This window comes from Felis catus, chromosome D4 (genome assembly GCF_018350175.1).
Source record: "Felis catus isolate Fca126 chromosome D4, F.catus_Fca126_mat1.0, whole genome shotgun sequence".
NCBI lineage: Eukaryota > Metazoa > Chordata > Mammalia > Carnivora > Felidae > Felis > Felis catus.
Genome location: NC_058380.1, coordinates 43,357,450 through 43,370,495, shown reverse-complemented (window position 1 = coordinate 43,370,495; position 13,046 = coordinate 43,357,450). Strand labels below are relative to the sequence as shown.

At 37.5% G+C, this 13,046-nt stretch overlaps 1 protein-coding gene across 8 annotated transcripts in view; it reads right to left on the bottom strand.

The window, feature by feature from the left end:
* The window catches only part of ADAMTSL1 (ADAMTS like 1), an 883,534-nt gene that overhangs the window by 317,967 nt on the left and 552,521 nt on the right, over positions 1 to 13,046 (bottom strand). For all 8 annotated transcript variants that reach the window (XM_045043887.1, XM_045043888.1, XM_045043889.1 and 5 more), the window contains one exon: positions 6,157 to 6,202. In XM_045043887.1, coding sequence (XP_044899822.1) covers positions 6,157 to 6,202 — 46 coding nt within the window. The remainder of the gene's footprint in view (positions 1 to 6,156; positions 6,203 to 13,046) is intronic.

The window sequence follows — 13,046 nt, the reverse complement described above, 5'->3', positions numbered from 1 at the left end:
CCTTCACACATACGACTAAGGCCCCCATGTCACCTCAGAGAGAATTTCTTGATCACCCCATATGCAGCGACTTCCCCGACGTCATTCTTTATGCCATTATCCTGCTTTATTTCCTTCAGAATCATTCACTAATTGAAACTCTCACACTTCTCTTTCTTTATTTGTTTATCATCTGCTTTCTCTCACTAGAGAATAAGCTTCATGAGAACAGGGGCTTATCTTTCTCCGTAGCCATGATACCCCAGTGCCTAGAAAAAGTGCCTGGTACACAGCAGGTCACAGCAGAAATTGTTGAAAAAATTCCATTCCCATTTTTTCTAACACTGTCTCTTACTATAGTCTGGAAAAATTCCTATCATCTTGAAAGGTTCTGCTCAAATGTCACCTTACTTAGGATGTCATTCATTCATTCATCATTAAGTGTTGAACGTCCACCACGTGATAGGGGTTGCTAAACTTCATCTGCCCATAGCCCCTTTAATATCTCAAAACTTTTTTTATGGCACCCCTAGGCCGAAAGGAATACCTAACACTTCCATTGATTAAGTAGTTAGGTCCAAACAACTCAATAGGTATTTGCACCCTCACAACAGCTATTTGAAAAGAACAATACACATACTTGAAAGAAAAATTAGATTTTATTTCATTCATAAACAACCAGGTTTACTTACTAATGGTAAGTTTGCACTCGTTAAATATTGGAAAACTTCTTAAAGTATGAAATCTGATTGGACAATGCCACCCTCATCTCCTGTCCCACATTGATTTTCTCCCGGTACTTGCTTTTTTATCAAAGCTTCAGGAGGACTGGGTTTGGGGCTTAGTCTCCAACTTTGCAAAGACAAGATGTCATAGAAAGGAAGACAGCATGATCTACTAGTTTGCTTAGGGCCCAGCAGGTATCAAGTATTGCTAGGGTGCCTTTGAATGTTTGAAAAATCCCACCGCATCCCTGTCAGTTTGCCGTGTTCCCTGGCACACAGTTTCAGAAGCATGTTGTTGGACACTTCATGCTAGGCACTGGGTGCACACTGTTGAGAAAATCAGACGTGGCCCTTCTGTGACCTCTTAGCACAGAAATCTCTGCCCACTCATCTCTGGGAGATAGAAGAGATATGGAAATGTGGCCTCCCGACTTTAGTCTTAGGGGCTTTTGGTTTTTTAAACAACAGTCAAGTGTGAGAAAAATAAGATAAAAACAGAGAGGGGGGCAAACCCTAAGAGACTCTTAAATACAGAGAACAAACAGGATTTCTGGAGGGGAGGTGGGTGGGGGATAGACAATCTACATGGGTGATGGGCATTAAGGAGGGCACTCGGTGGGATGAGCACTGGGTGTTCTATCTAAATGATGAATCACTAAATTTTATTCCTGAAACCAATACTATACCATATGTTAAGTAACTTGAATTTAAAAAAAAAAAGAAAAAGAAAGAAAAGAACTTAAGGGCACCACCAGCTACCACAGGCACCTTGGCCTATTATATTGCTAATTGTAGTCACTATCTCCTAAATGTCAACTCTTGTTAAGATTAAGGATGTTGACAAAGAAACAGTCTATAAGTAACAAGGTATTAGTCTAACTTTGAAAGTCCGTTTAAAATGCCTAGTTAAGATCAAGGGGCTCAGATGTGAGGGCTAATTTGAGTCAGCAAATTAGGGCCCCCCCTGGGAAGATCTGAAACCTAAATGACCCACTTGGGTTCACACCTATAGTTTTCCCCAGTAGTATCCTTCGTCTTTTCTTCCAGAGAGAGAGAGGGCCTTGCCCCCTTGGACTGTGAAATGGGAAAGGTTGGATGCACTACATCCTTAGAAATGAAAATAGTCTGCTTGAACCAGCTAGAAATAGTAACAGAAGGTCGTGTGACTAAAAGAACTAGGCGAACATCATGGGTACTTTCTTTATTGATACACCCTGTCTACAGAGTGATTAACAAGAACATCTTAAAAGTATGTGAACTGATTTTTCAGACAATGCAGAAAGCTAAGAAAACTGAGGAGACATTTTCTCCTCCTCAGCCTTGGAGAATAAGAACCCAGAGAACTATGTAGCACCTACAAAAAATAGAAAAAGAGGGTGAATCTTTGGAGAAGTGGTTCAGAAGAGCCCCAGGAAGCTGCCAGGTATTAAGGGTTGACCTGGAGGCTTACCGGACAAGGGACCCTAGAGTTTTTCCAAACAGGTATTTAAAAGGGGAATATTTAACTGAATTGCCCTGAACTTCTTAGTTTGAGAAATTGGGATGGGATTATGAAAAGATTCTTATGAGACTTTTTGTTTGTTTTTTTGGCAATGTTGCTTCTGTCATGGCCAAAAGTCAGAAAAAAAAAAGCTTCAAAGATTTGAAGAGTTTAGATTCTCATACAGAAATTCAATGTCAGTTTGATTCTACAAGCTATAAAGAGTTGGCTTTGGTAACGCTATGGGTTTTAAATAATATTAGGTCAGAGTCTTAGCCCACATCTGTCCATGAAAGTGCTCATAATGATAGCAGGGAGATTGTGGGCTGTTTCTGAAGAGCTTGAAGGACAGGGTAGGCAGACATCTGCTCATGATGCTTTAGGCATTCATCTACTTAGGAGAGTTTGGATCCTTTCCACGATTTTAAAAGCCATAAAGAAACAGAATGGACATTATGGAGATTCTTAAATAACATTATGGTATTTAAAAAACAGCCCTGATGTATAAGATATCACGATAATAAAAGGGATAAAGAAAATCAATGAGCTAAAGTATATTTCCATTAAACATTTTTTATACCATTTATAAAACAAACTCTGTCAATACCATTTTTAAAAATTGAACAACTGTAGCTCTTTGATTCTTTTAACCAATTAGCAGTTGAACTATGTGGCACCTAGTGTCCTCAGTGGAAAGAGAAATGAAGTAGGCAAAATTTTCCCCTTAACAATTACTCTTACTCCCAATTATCACGCCTTCTAGTTCCCTGCACTCTCCCTGGTTGGGTGTTAAAAATACATATACTTTTCATTCATCTTGGTTTCTTGCAACCCATCTCATCAGTACTCTGGCCATGAGTCACCTCCAATGTGAGTTTTCTCTGTTCCTGCCCCAATGCATCGCCATACCACTGGACTAAGTCCTAAATCCTTCTGACCTTGTTCTCTGTCACACCAAGCTTTTTGGCCTCAGCTGAGCCCCTTCCTTGCCCCCGAACAATTCCTTATTTTGCTTTGCTGGCTTCCACTTGATTTACCTAGGGGCTGTTGTAGGCCTTCATGCTCACTTCTTCAAGTTCAACTCACCTTCTTCACTTTCAGCAGGTGACGGAGAAAACTCTAAGGGAAGTTTGAGCCTGTGCATCTGGAGCAGTCTCACCTTTTCTCTTCTTCAAAATCTTTCCATACCCTCAAATTTCCTCTCTCAATTTGCTTCTATATTCTCAGAGTGAAGCATATGTCCTTTGCCTTCACCAAGATTCCTCTTCTTGTCACCCACTATCTCCTTTGGGACCTGGGGCATCAAGTATCCCCTTACCTTCTCATATAATCAATCTCTCTTTTTATTATTTACTTATTTTTTTAATGACTATTTGTTTTTGAGAGAGAGAGAGACAGAGCATGAGTGGGAAGGAGACACAGAACCTGAAGCAGGCTCCAGGCTCTGAGCTGTAAGCACAGAGCCCAACGCAGGGCTTGAACCCACAAACCGTGAGATCATGACCTGAGCTGAAGTCAGACGCTTAACCACTGAGCCACCCAGGCACCCCTCAATCTCTCCTTTTAGATCAACTTATCTCTCAAGGTTTACTCACTGAAAACAAACCAACTACCCACCTACCTTTATGTGGATCCATAAATGATGAGATATCTCTGTGAACACTTAATAAGAATAGCTTATACCCATCAACTCCATTTTCTCATTGATACTCTTTTTTTTTTACCCCCTGTGATTTTGATTTTGTTTGTTCCTAGTACACTGTAGAAACTGTTCCTCAGCAGGGTTTTCTCAGTCTTCAGCCTGTTGGCAACATTTATCCTACTGAACACCTTTAGGAATTTTTATTTCTTCTGCTACTTCTCTCACTGTGCCTGTTGTGGTTTACCTGGCACTCTAGTTCTCTTTCTATCTGAATATAGACATTCGCCAAAGTTCAGGCTTCTCTCCTCTTATGATTCTACCTAAGGAACTGCTTCCAAATCTTCAACTTTTATGCATCTTATTTCTGTTTCTATGGCTTGTGCTTTGATCTCTTTCCTGAGATCAAATCCTCATTGCACAGTTGAATATACCACCTACAAGTTCAGCCTGCATGTCAAACTCAATAGTGTCCCTAAACCAAATTTGTCATTTCCCTCTCCCAAGCCTTCTCCCAACATTCCTAATTTTGATAATGGTATCCACCATTTTTTCAGAAGCCTGGGTATCCATTACATATTAAGCAAATTTCCATCATGTGCTTCATATGTGTGAGTCGATAGTTCCAGGCACTAGGGACAAAGGAGGGAACAAGATGAATGAGGCTCCTATCCTCATGGAGTCCACATTCTAGAGTGGGAAAACAGAAAAAAAAACAAGTAATCAGAGAAGATAAATTTTGGTAGAGATTAGTGCTACAAAGAAAGTCAAAGTGCTATAAAGGAAGCAAGATTGACTGTTGTGAGAGATGGGATTGGGCAGTGGGACAAGCATATCAGATAAGTTGGTCAAGGAAAATACTCTGAGGAGGTGGCATTTGAGCTGAGATTAGAATAAGGAAAGCCAGTCATGTAGCTAGTAAGGAAAGAGCTACTCTAACAGAGGATAGGCCAGTTTAAGAACTCTAAATATACACACACCTCTGTGTTTCCTTTATTCTCACTCCAACTTATCATTCTAATTTAAATTGCTTGTTAGGTCTTACAAAGTGACCTTAATTTTGATCTCTCTTGCATCTATTTACTTTTGGTTTAAGCTCTGATTGCTTCTTGTTCCCCATCCATTTCCTGTTCCAGAGCATCTCTCATATCACTACAGAATTAATCTTTCTGAAGTGAAAGAAACTACAATATCATACTCTTGCTCCAAAGCCTCTAGTGATCCCCTGTTATTCACTGAACTAATATAAGCTTGGAACCCTAACATTTAAATTTGTTCAAGGTGTAACCTCAAAATATCTTTTTAAAATTTTTTTTAATGTTTATTTATTTTTGATAGAGAGAGACAGAGAATGAGTGAGGGAGGGGAAGAGAGAGAGAGGGAGACACAGAATCCGAAGCAGGCTCTGGGCTCTGAGCTGTCAGCACAGAGCCTGATGCAGGATTCGAACTCACAGACCACGAGATCATGACCTGAGCTGAAGGTGGACGCTCAACCGACTGAGCCACCCAGGCGTCCCTCAAAATATCTTTCAATTCTTTTCTTCAATAATGCTAGCCACAATCCTATCCAAATTTGTATGTGGAACATACCGTAAACATTTCTGCATCCAAAGTTGCCCATCGTGTCCCCTCTGCTTGGACTATCACCTCCTCACACTCATGTGGACCAGTCACAGCCCTCCTAGTTCTCTAAGCCCTATCTCAAATCACTTTTTCCTTGAAGACCCTTCAAATGTCTCTCCATTTTTAACCCACAAAGAACTTTATCTCTTTCTTGCAGCATTTGTCATGCTTTGTGCTAGAGTGTGGTTATGTGCACAACTATCTTCTCTCTCTGCATCTTGTCCTTATCACAGATGTTTTAAGACAGTGACCACATGTTATTTTTCCTTGTACTAGTGTAGTACTTCATACAAGGATGGCACTGAGCAGTTTTTGTTGTATGAATGAATGAATGAATGGATGACTCTGTCAAATCTGCGTTTAACTAATACTTATTTCATGAGGACCCCAGTGGTTTCCCTTTTATCATTCCTCTTATTGGTTCTCGAGACACTTAGATGTGAAACGTCAGAAAGCAGAAAAGAAATACAGAGTCCCTGTTTTGAAACAGCCTAGTTAGTTATAATCTGGCCAGGCGATTCAAAGTTTATATTGAGGAGAATTAAAAGTATGTATTTTAAAAGGCTGCATCATCAGTATAGTGTGAGAAAAATAACTCTTTGAAATACTAGTTGATTGCTTGTTCAGAATACATAAAACTGCTTGGCATTATTCAGTTCTTAAAATGATACATGATCATAACCGCAGAAGCAGAACCTCAGTACTTACCACATTACTGCATGTTCTATATCGGATATTTCTTCCCTCACAGCTCCTAGGTCACACACACACACAGAAAAAAAAAAAAAAAAGAAAAAAAAAGAAGAAAAAAGAGGAAAAAAAAGAAAAAAGAAAAAAAAACTCATTACTACCTGTGACAGGCTCAAAATTGAAACTATTTTGTCACGAGAACAATTTTCTCTTAATACTAATGTACGAGTCTCTTTCTTTTCTTCCGAATGACAATGTTCTTATAGAAATTACTATCAATACTAAACAAAGCAGTTCTCAAGAAGTTGTATATATAAACTGATTTCTCCATGAGAGCTGAAACTAAGCATTCATTTTCCTTCAAAATTTTTCAAGATAAGTACTTATACTTTGTGCTTATTAACCAAATAAATATTAATACAAGATTTTCTGAAAAATGAATCCTGTCTTCTCAATTATTTCTGGTATTAGACTGAAAAAACTTAGATCTGGAGCATGGTAAAAATGAGACAATATTCAACATGTCTTAAAATTACACATCTAAGGACATTAAAACTTACAGTTCTTAAAGAATTATTTTTACTTCTAAAATACACACTCATTGGAAGGTTTTGGAAAAGAAAGATTACAAAAACGAAATCCCCCATAGTTGCCTTATCTAAAGATAATCACTGTTATTTTGACTTACTGATTTCTTCTCAGTGTGGAAGAAATTACGTCACCTATATCATTTTGTGGTTTGGGTTTTCTTTTCCCACTTCAGCTTTTTGGGAAGCATTTTCCCACACTATGAAATAATTTAAAGATACAGTTTTGAGAGCTACATAATATTCCGTTAAGTGAGATAAAGTAATTTGTATAACCATTCTTTCATGACTTTCCATTTAAGTAATTTCCAATGAGGGGGTTGATAAATGATGGTGTGATAAACTATGTCTATATAAAAGTTTTATCCAAGTTTCTGACCGTGGCTGTAGGACAGATAAATTTCTAGAAGGGGAATTACTGGAGTAAAGGGAATGAACTTTTATAAGACTTTTGATAAATATTGCTAAATTGCATTCCATAAAAGTTGTACCATTCCTTACTCCCATCAGCAATACATGGGAGTTTCCATTTTACTGAATTTCTGTGACAAAACAATTTTTAATTAAATATTCAATGGTGACACTTAAAACAGGGACAAGTGGTACTCTGCCCTTTGCAACATAAGTCATACTTTTTACAAAACGAGTAAAAATACAATACAAAATGCTATGAGAATTATTATACTAATAACAAACAGTTTGAAATTCCAGGTACATTTCTAAGTTTGGTATATGTATTAATTTAATCTTTTCAGGAACCGTGGGACGCAGGGTACAATTATACTCTTTTTAAAGATGAAAAACGGAAGCTCAGGGACTTTGAGTAACTTGCCAAAACCACACAAGTGTTAAGTCGTAGAGCTGAGATTTGAAACCAGACCATGCAGTCTCAGAGCTTACACTCCTAACCATGATGATTTTCTACCTCCTCATTTACTTGTTTATTCAGGAAACAACCACTGAGCTCCTGTTATGTGCTGCACAATGTGTTTACTTCTGGGAATACAAAAAAGAATGGCTATAACTTTGTCTTCGGTATTAATAAAACCACTCATGTAGTTACAATTCAGTGTAGGAAAAGCTAGATAGTATTTGTGTTAGGTCTTGAAGATGTCATCAAAAAGAAAATAGCATCTGAAAATACAATTGCACTAAGCCTGTCTTAAAGAGATAGAAAGGTCCCAGGCCTGAAGACTTGACTGTGACCAGATTGAGAATATTAACACACATTAACAGTAGAACATGGGAAAGGAAAGGAAGGGTTGGCCAGGCATTATAATCCTAGAAAAGAAGAGAATCACGGAGATATATGGTTGTCGGTGCCCAGCCAAGCAGTGTCCCAGGCAAAAGACCTATGAGTTTCATGTCCTCCAGGTCCCATTGGCAAGGCTGTTGCAATCACAATACTGATGCATCATGATAACTTAGCTGATGCCAATGAATGTTCTGTTTATCCCACGGACACCCCTCCTTAGGATGCCATGTTGACCAAGCAACTTGCCAAGAGTGATCTGGTTTCTTAGGACTGCTGAGAGGCAGAGTGTGCTTGTCATGCTGACGTGGGTGTTTTGGTCCATGTGATAGTTCTAGTTTTCATTGTAAGTTAATAAATAAACTAGCATTCTAGTTTGAAACATTAATCTCATGGGCCAAGTCATTGTCCACCTCCAAGAGAAGGATCTGTTCTTGCTATGATTACTGAAAAATACCATATTTCTGAGTCTAAAAAGATAATAAGTAGGTTCCAGTTGATGGTACATTTACAACGTAATGAATTCTACAACCCAGAGGCCTTTGGTGGCATGCCATTTAGACCTTGGTCTCGGTTGAATGTGGTAAGTTTTTCAGTTGTGAAATTCTAAGTACATATGTGACATGGTGTAATGGTTCAGAGTACCCACTTTGAAACCAGAATCTTCATTCTGGAATCTTGATTCTCTTCTGCGGTTTAAATATCTCAGTTTTATCATCTGTAAAATGGGATAATATTACTTATTTCCTGGAATTATCATGGGGATTAACTGACTTAATATTTGTGGAGCACTTCTAACAGTGCCTGGCACATTATATAAACATTTGGTAAATTAACTGTGTAACAGAAATAAAAACATAATAGATATTGAAAGAGGGTTAAGGAGATATATATATATATATATATATATACATATATATATATATATATGTATATGTATATAAAGGAAACCACAGGAAAGGCACAGAGGTATAAAAAGATATGGTTTTGTTTTGCTGGAGTTTGGGATTTATGTCGGGAATCACAGATGAGAGAAATAGCTTCTAATTTTGAACTTGGCAATAGACAAAGAGGAACCACTGAATGTTGTAAAAACAAGAAGATACAATGATGACTTCTCACTTTAAAAAAGTGAACTCTGGTGTTAATCATTAAGACCTTAAAGTTCTATGTTTTTCACCTCTTTTTATTTTCTTTTCCCAACCTTATCTCCCTGAAGGAATAATGAAAACAATACTAAATTAGGAGTTTGAGGATGTAGGTCGTAAACTTGTTTTTCTCCTTGCATAAGCCTGTTGCCCTCTCAGGGTCTTACCCTTCTCATCTGTCAAATGTATATTGGAATGGTTGGGCACAAAGTTGTGATCACTAACTGAGATAATTTACAAAAGCTCTGTTCAAATGCCAAAGGATTATTATAGGGATATCATTTGCTAAAAACCAAACCAAACCAAACAAAACAAAGGCAGAAAAATACCTGATTCAATAACTTAAATGAGCCTTTCCCCATATATTTTCAATTACGAACACACATTTTAAAAGCATCCTTGAAAGATAGATGTGAGCACATAATATCAAACATTGATTTAAATCCTTCTTATCTGGCAAAAATAAAACAACACAGAAACATTTGCTGCAATTTCCAAAGAATATCCTATAATTGTCAAACACCTTGTCTTGATTTACACATAATTTGTTTCCCTGGATTAAGCCTTCCCTCTACTAAATAGTATTACTTATTTACTGAAAGCTTATTTCATTTAATCAACTGAAATATGACATTAAAGTGGTAATGCTGGATTTTGGAAATGTCCTCCTTATTGAAAGTCATTATCAGATTGTGGGTAACAAATGTAATTCTAGCCTCCATGATATACTGAGTGCCTTCTATAGGTATTTGGTCCAGGGTTACATATTCTGTGTACATTATCAATAAGCTTCCAACAACTCTGAAAGGTTTTATTACTCCCATTTAATAGATGAGAAGATTGAGGCTAATAGAGATTAGGAGGCTTAATGAAATATCCACAGGAAAGAAAGAGCCAGGGATTGGAACTCAGATTTGTTTAAGACAATTAAAAAAAAAAAAGGAACAAGATATGCTTAAGATGTGTAAAATATTAATACTAGATTAAATGTGAGAAACCAAGCATAGTGTTGGTCTGGGGGTTAAATGCACCTTATTGTTACCATATCAATTTATGAGCTACTCTTCAGTTCTGGTAAATTCACTTCTAGTAAGTAAAGGATACCTAGACTCACATCGTATATCGGGAACATCTCCAAGAAAACCACACTCCTCTATAAAATGTAACATGAAAGAACTTCAATGCAGAGAAGCTTACACTTTTTAAAAGTTCAAATTTATTATACCTGCATATAAATTTTATTTAAGTTAATGAAGTGACTATTCCACCATACGGATTTAATTTGTGCCAAGTATGAATTTCTTCATCCGAAGCATTTATCTGGGCACAAAAGCCTCATTTGAGCATCATGCAGTAAAGAATATTTTCTTCCTTTCTTAACAGTTCATTGGTATAAAACAGCCAAATGGTTTCTTTCACATTTAAACAAAATAAAATTCACCCCTGGGAATGAAAACAAACAGAAATTTCAATCCAAAATGGGTTCCAAAGCAAGTTATAGGCCACTGATAACAGAGATTTTTAAGTAAATGCATTTTCTCATTGCAAACAATAGAATGTTTTCAGGACTGTGTTTAGTGAGCTAAGGACGGTACCAATTAAGGACTCAGAACTGGTTCAAATATGAAGGAACAAAATATAAATATTCAAATATATTCCGAACTGAATTTGTGCACACAATTCCTTATTTATTCATTTAAGCACTTCACTCCTAGCTAGTCATTTATTAATTTTGACTTAATTCCTTCTGTAAAAAATGGTAATCACCTCAATCACAAGCTAGTATTTGTGAATTATTCATATTTTAACTCACTTATAATGAGATTAGTGTAAGCTTAAGGCACACTTTTTTGGTTTCTCATTAACACATAACAAGCCATCCAAACTCTTCCAGTTCTTAAAACCCTGATAATATCTTAGTTTCAATTGCCATAATTTAACAACCATAGAAGAAATGAATTACCATGGAAAATTAAAAGTTCTCTTTCCAGGCGTTAGCAATTTGTTGGTTCCCCACTTCCCCACCCTCCCATTTATATAATTTAAGTCCTTAAAAGAGGGAGGCATATTCAACTTATCTCTCATTAAGAATTAAAAAATTGGGCAAAACATCAATTTTTACCTCAAGGTTCTCCTCATTTTCCTCCCTAGGCAAACAGATTCTTCTGGAGACATAACGAGACTCATTCTTGGTGTCAGTGAACAAGTTTTGGGAAAATGTGGTAACTGTGTATTTAAGACTCCATAGTTCTTAAGGACAACCACTCAGGAAGCTTTGCCTTTGATTTTGGAAAAGCAGAGGGCTGTTCAGTAAAAACAGGTTACTGTATTTCTTGGAATACCTCTTGTCTTTCAAATACGGACTCATGGGCAAAGAATTTTAAAATATGAGCATTCATCTCCTTATGTCTCTCTTTTTTTTTAATTATTCAAAAGGAAACCATGAGTTCTTCACAAGACAACAGGTATAAACCATATCAACAATTCAAGCTGACAGAAAGACTCTGGGTCCTTTAGATTTTGGATCCTAAAGTGAGTATAGATTAGACAAGACAAGCAGATTTACAGCTGAAAACACGACATCATGTACTATTGGTGCACGGTTTTCCTCTCTTGCTTCAATTTGAGCATTTCAGTATTCACTGGAGCTATCTTGCGGAAGGGTGTCCCCAAGAAGCCAGTGAAAGCACTTCTACATTTCAGGGACTTTTTACAAAGACCTCAAGAGGAATAACAAATTCTGAGAACACTTAAGAGGACCAAGTATAAATGCACTGTTGGGCTGCTTTTCATTTTCCACAGACACATTAGTGTAAGAGGTTCTTTCAGGAAACAACACTTGATACCAATCAACTTGCCATTAAAAAGGAAGTTACGTGAACCTCTGGACCCTGCTGTCCTCAGATGCTCACTGTCCTCATCCATGGGTCAAAATGGATGCTAAAAACCTATGATCTAGAACTGGGGTCTGTGCATCATCGGTGGTTGGTGGGGATCTTGCCTGGCATGGGGGAGAAAATTAGAGGACTGGCCACCATAGTGGGCTTCCTAAGTTCCACGTTGTCTTTCCTTTAGCTCTGTTACACTCTTTTGCTTAAAAAAGCAATTCTAGGGGCGCCTGGGTGGCTCAGTCGGTTAAGCGTCTGACTTTGGCTCAGGTCATGATCTCACGGTCCGTGGGTTCGAGCCTCGCGTCGGGTTCTGTGCTGACAGCTCAGAGCCTGGAGCCTGTTTCAGATTCTGTGTCTCCCTCTTTCTCTGACCCTCCCCTGTTCATGCTCTCTCTCTCTGTCTCAAAAATAAACATTAAAAAAAAGCAATTCTATAATTCTATGCATTTTATTCCATGTTTATATAATTATTATTTAATTATTATTTTATTCATGACAATAAAAATGAGCCTTGTTGATGTGGAAACTTTATTTGTAGGTGCTTGGTCCCAGCAAGAGGAGTCAGTTCAGCACCTTCTTCAAAAAATATCTACAGGGGTGCCTGGTGGCTCAGTCGGTTAAGTGTCGGACTCTTGATTTCAGCTCAGGTCATGATCTCACGGTTTGTGAGTTTGAGACCCCTCATTGGGCTTTGCATTGACAGCATGGAGCTTGTTTGGGATTCTCTCTTTCCCTCTCTCTCTGCCCCCTCTCCCATCTCTCTCTCTCTCTCTCTCTCTCTCTCTCTCTCTCTCTCTCAAAATAAATAAATAAACTTTAAAAAATATCTACATAAAAACAAAGTAGAATGGTAGTTATCAGAGACTTGGGGGTGGAGGAATTGGGGAGATGTTATTTAAGTGCACAAACTTGTAATTAGTCGATAAATAAGTCCTGGAAATCTAATACACAGTATAGCAATTATAGACAAAAACACTGTATCATAAACTTCAAAGTTTCTAAGAGAGATCTTAATTGTTCCCACCACAGA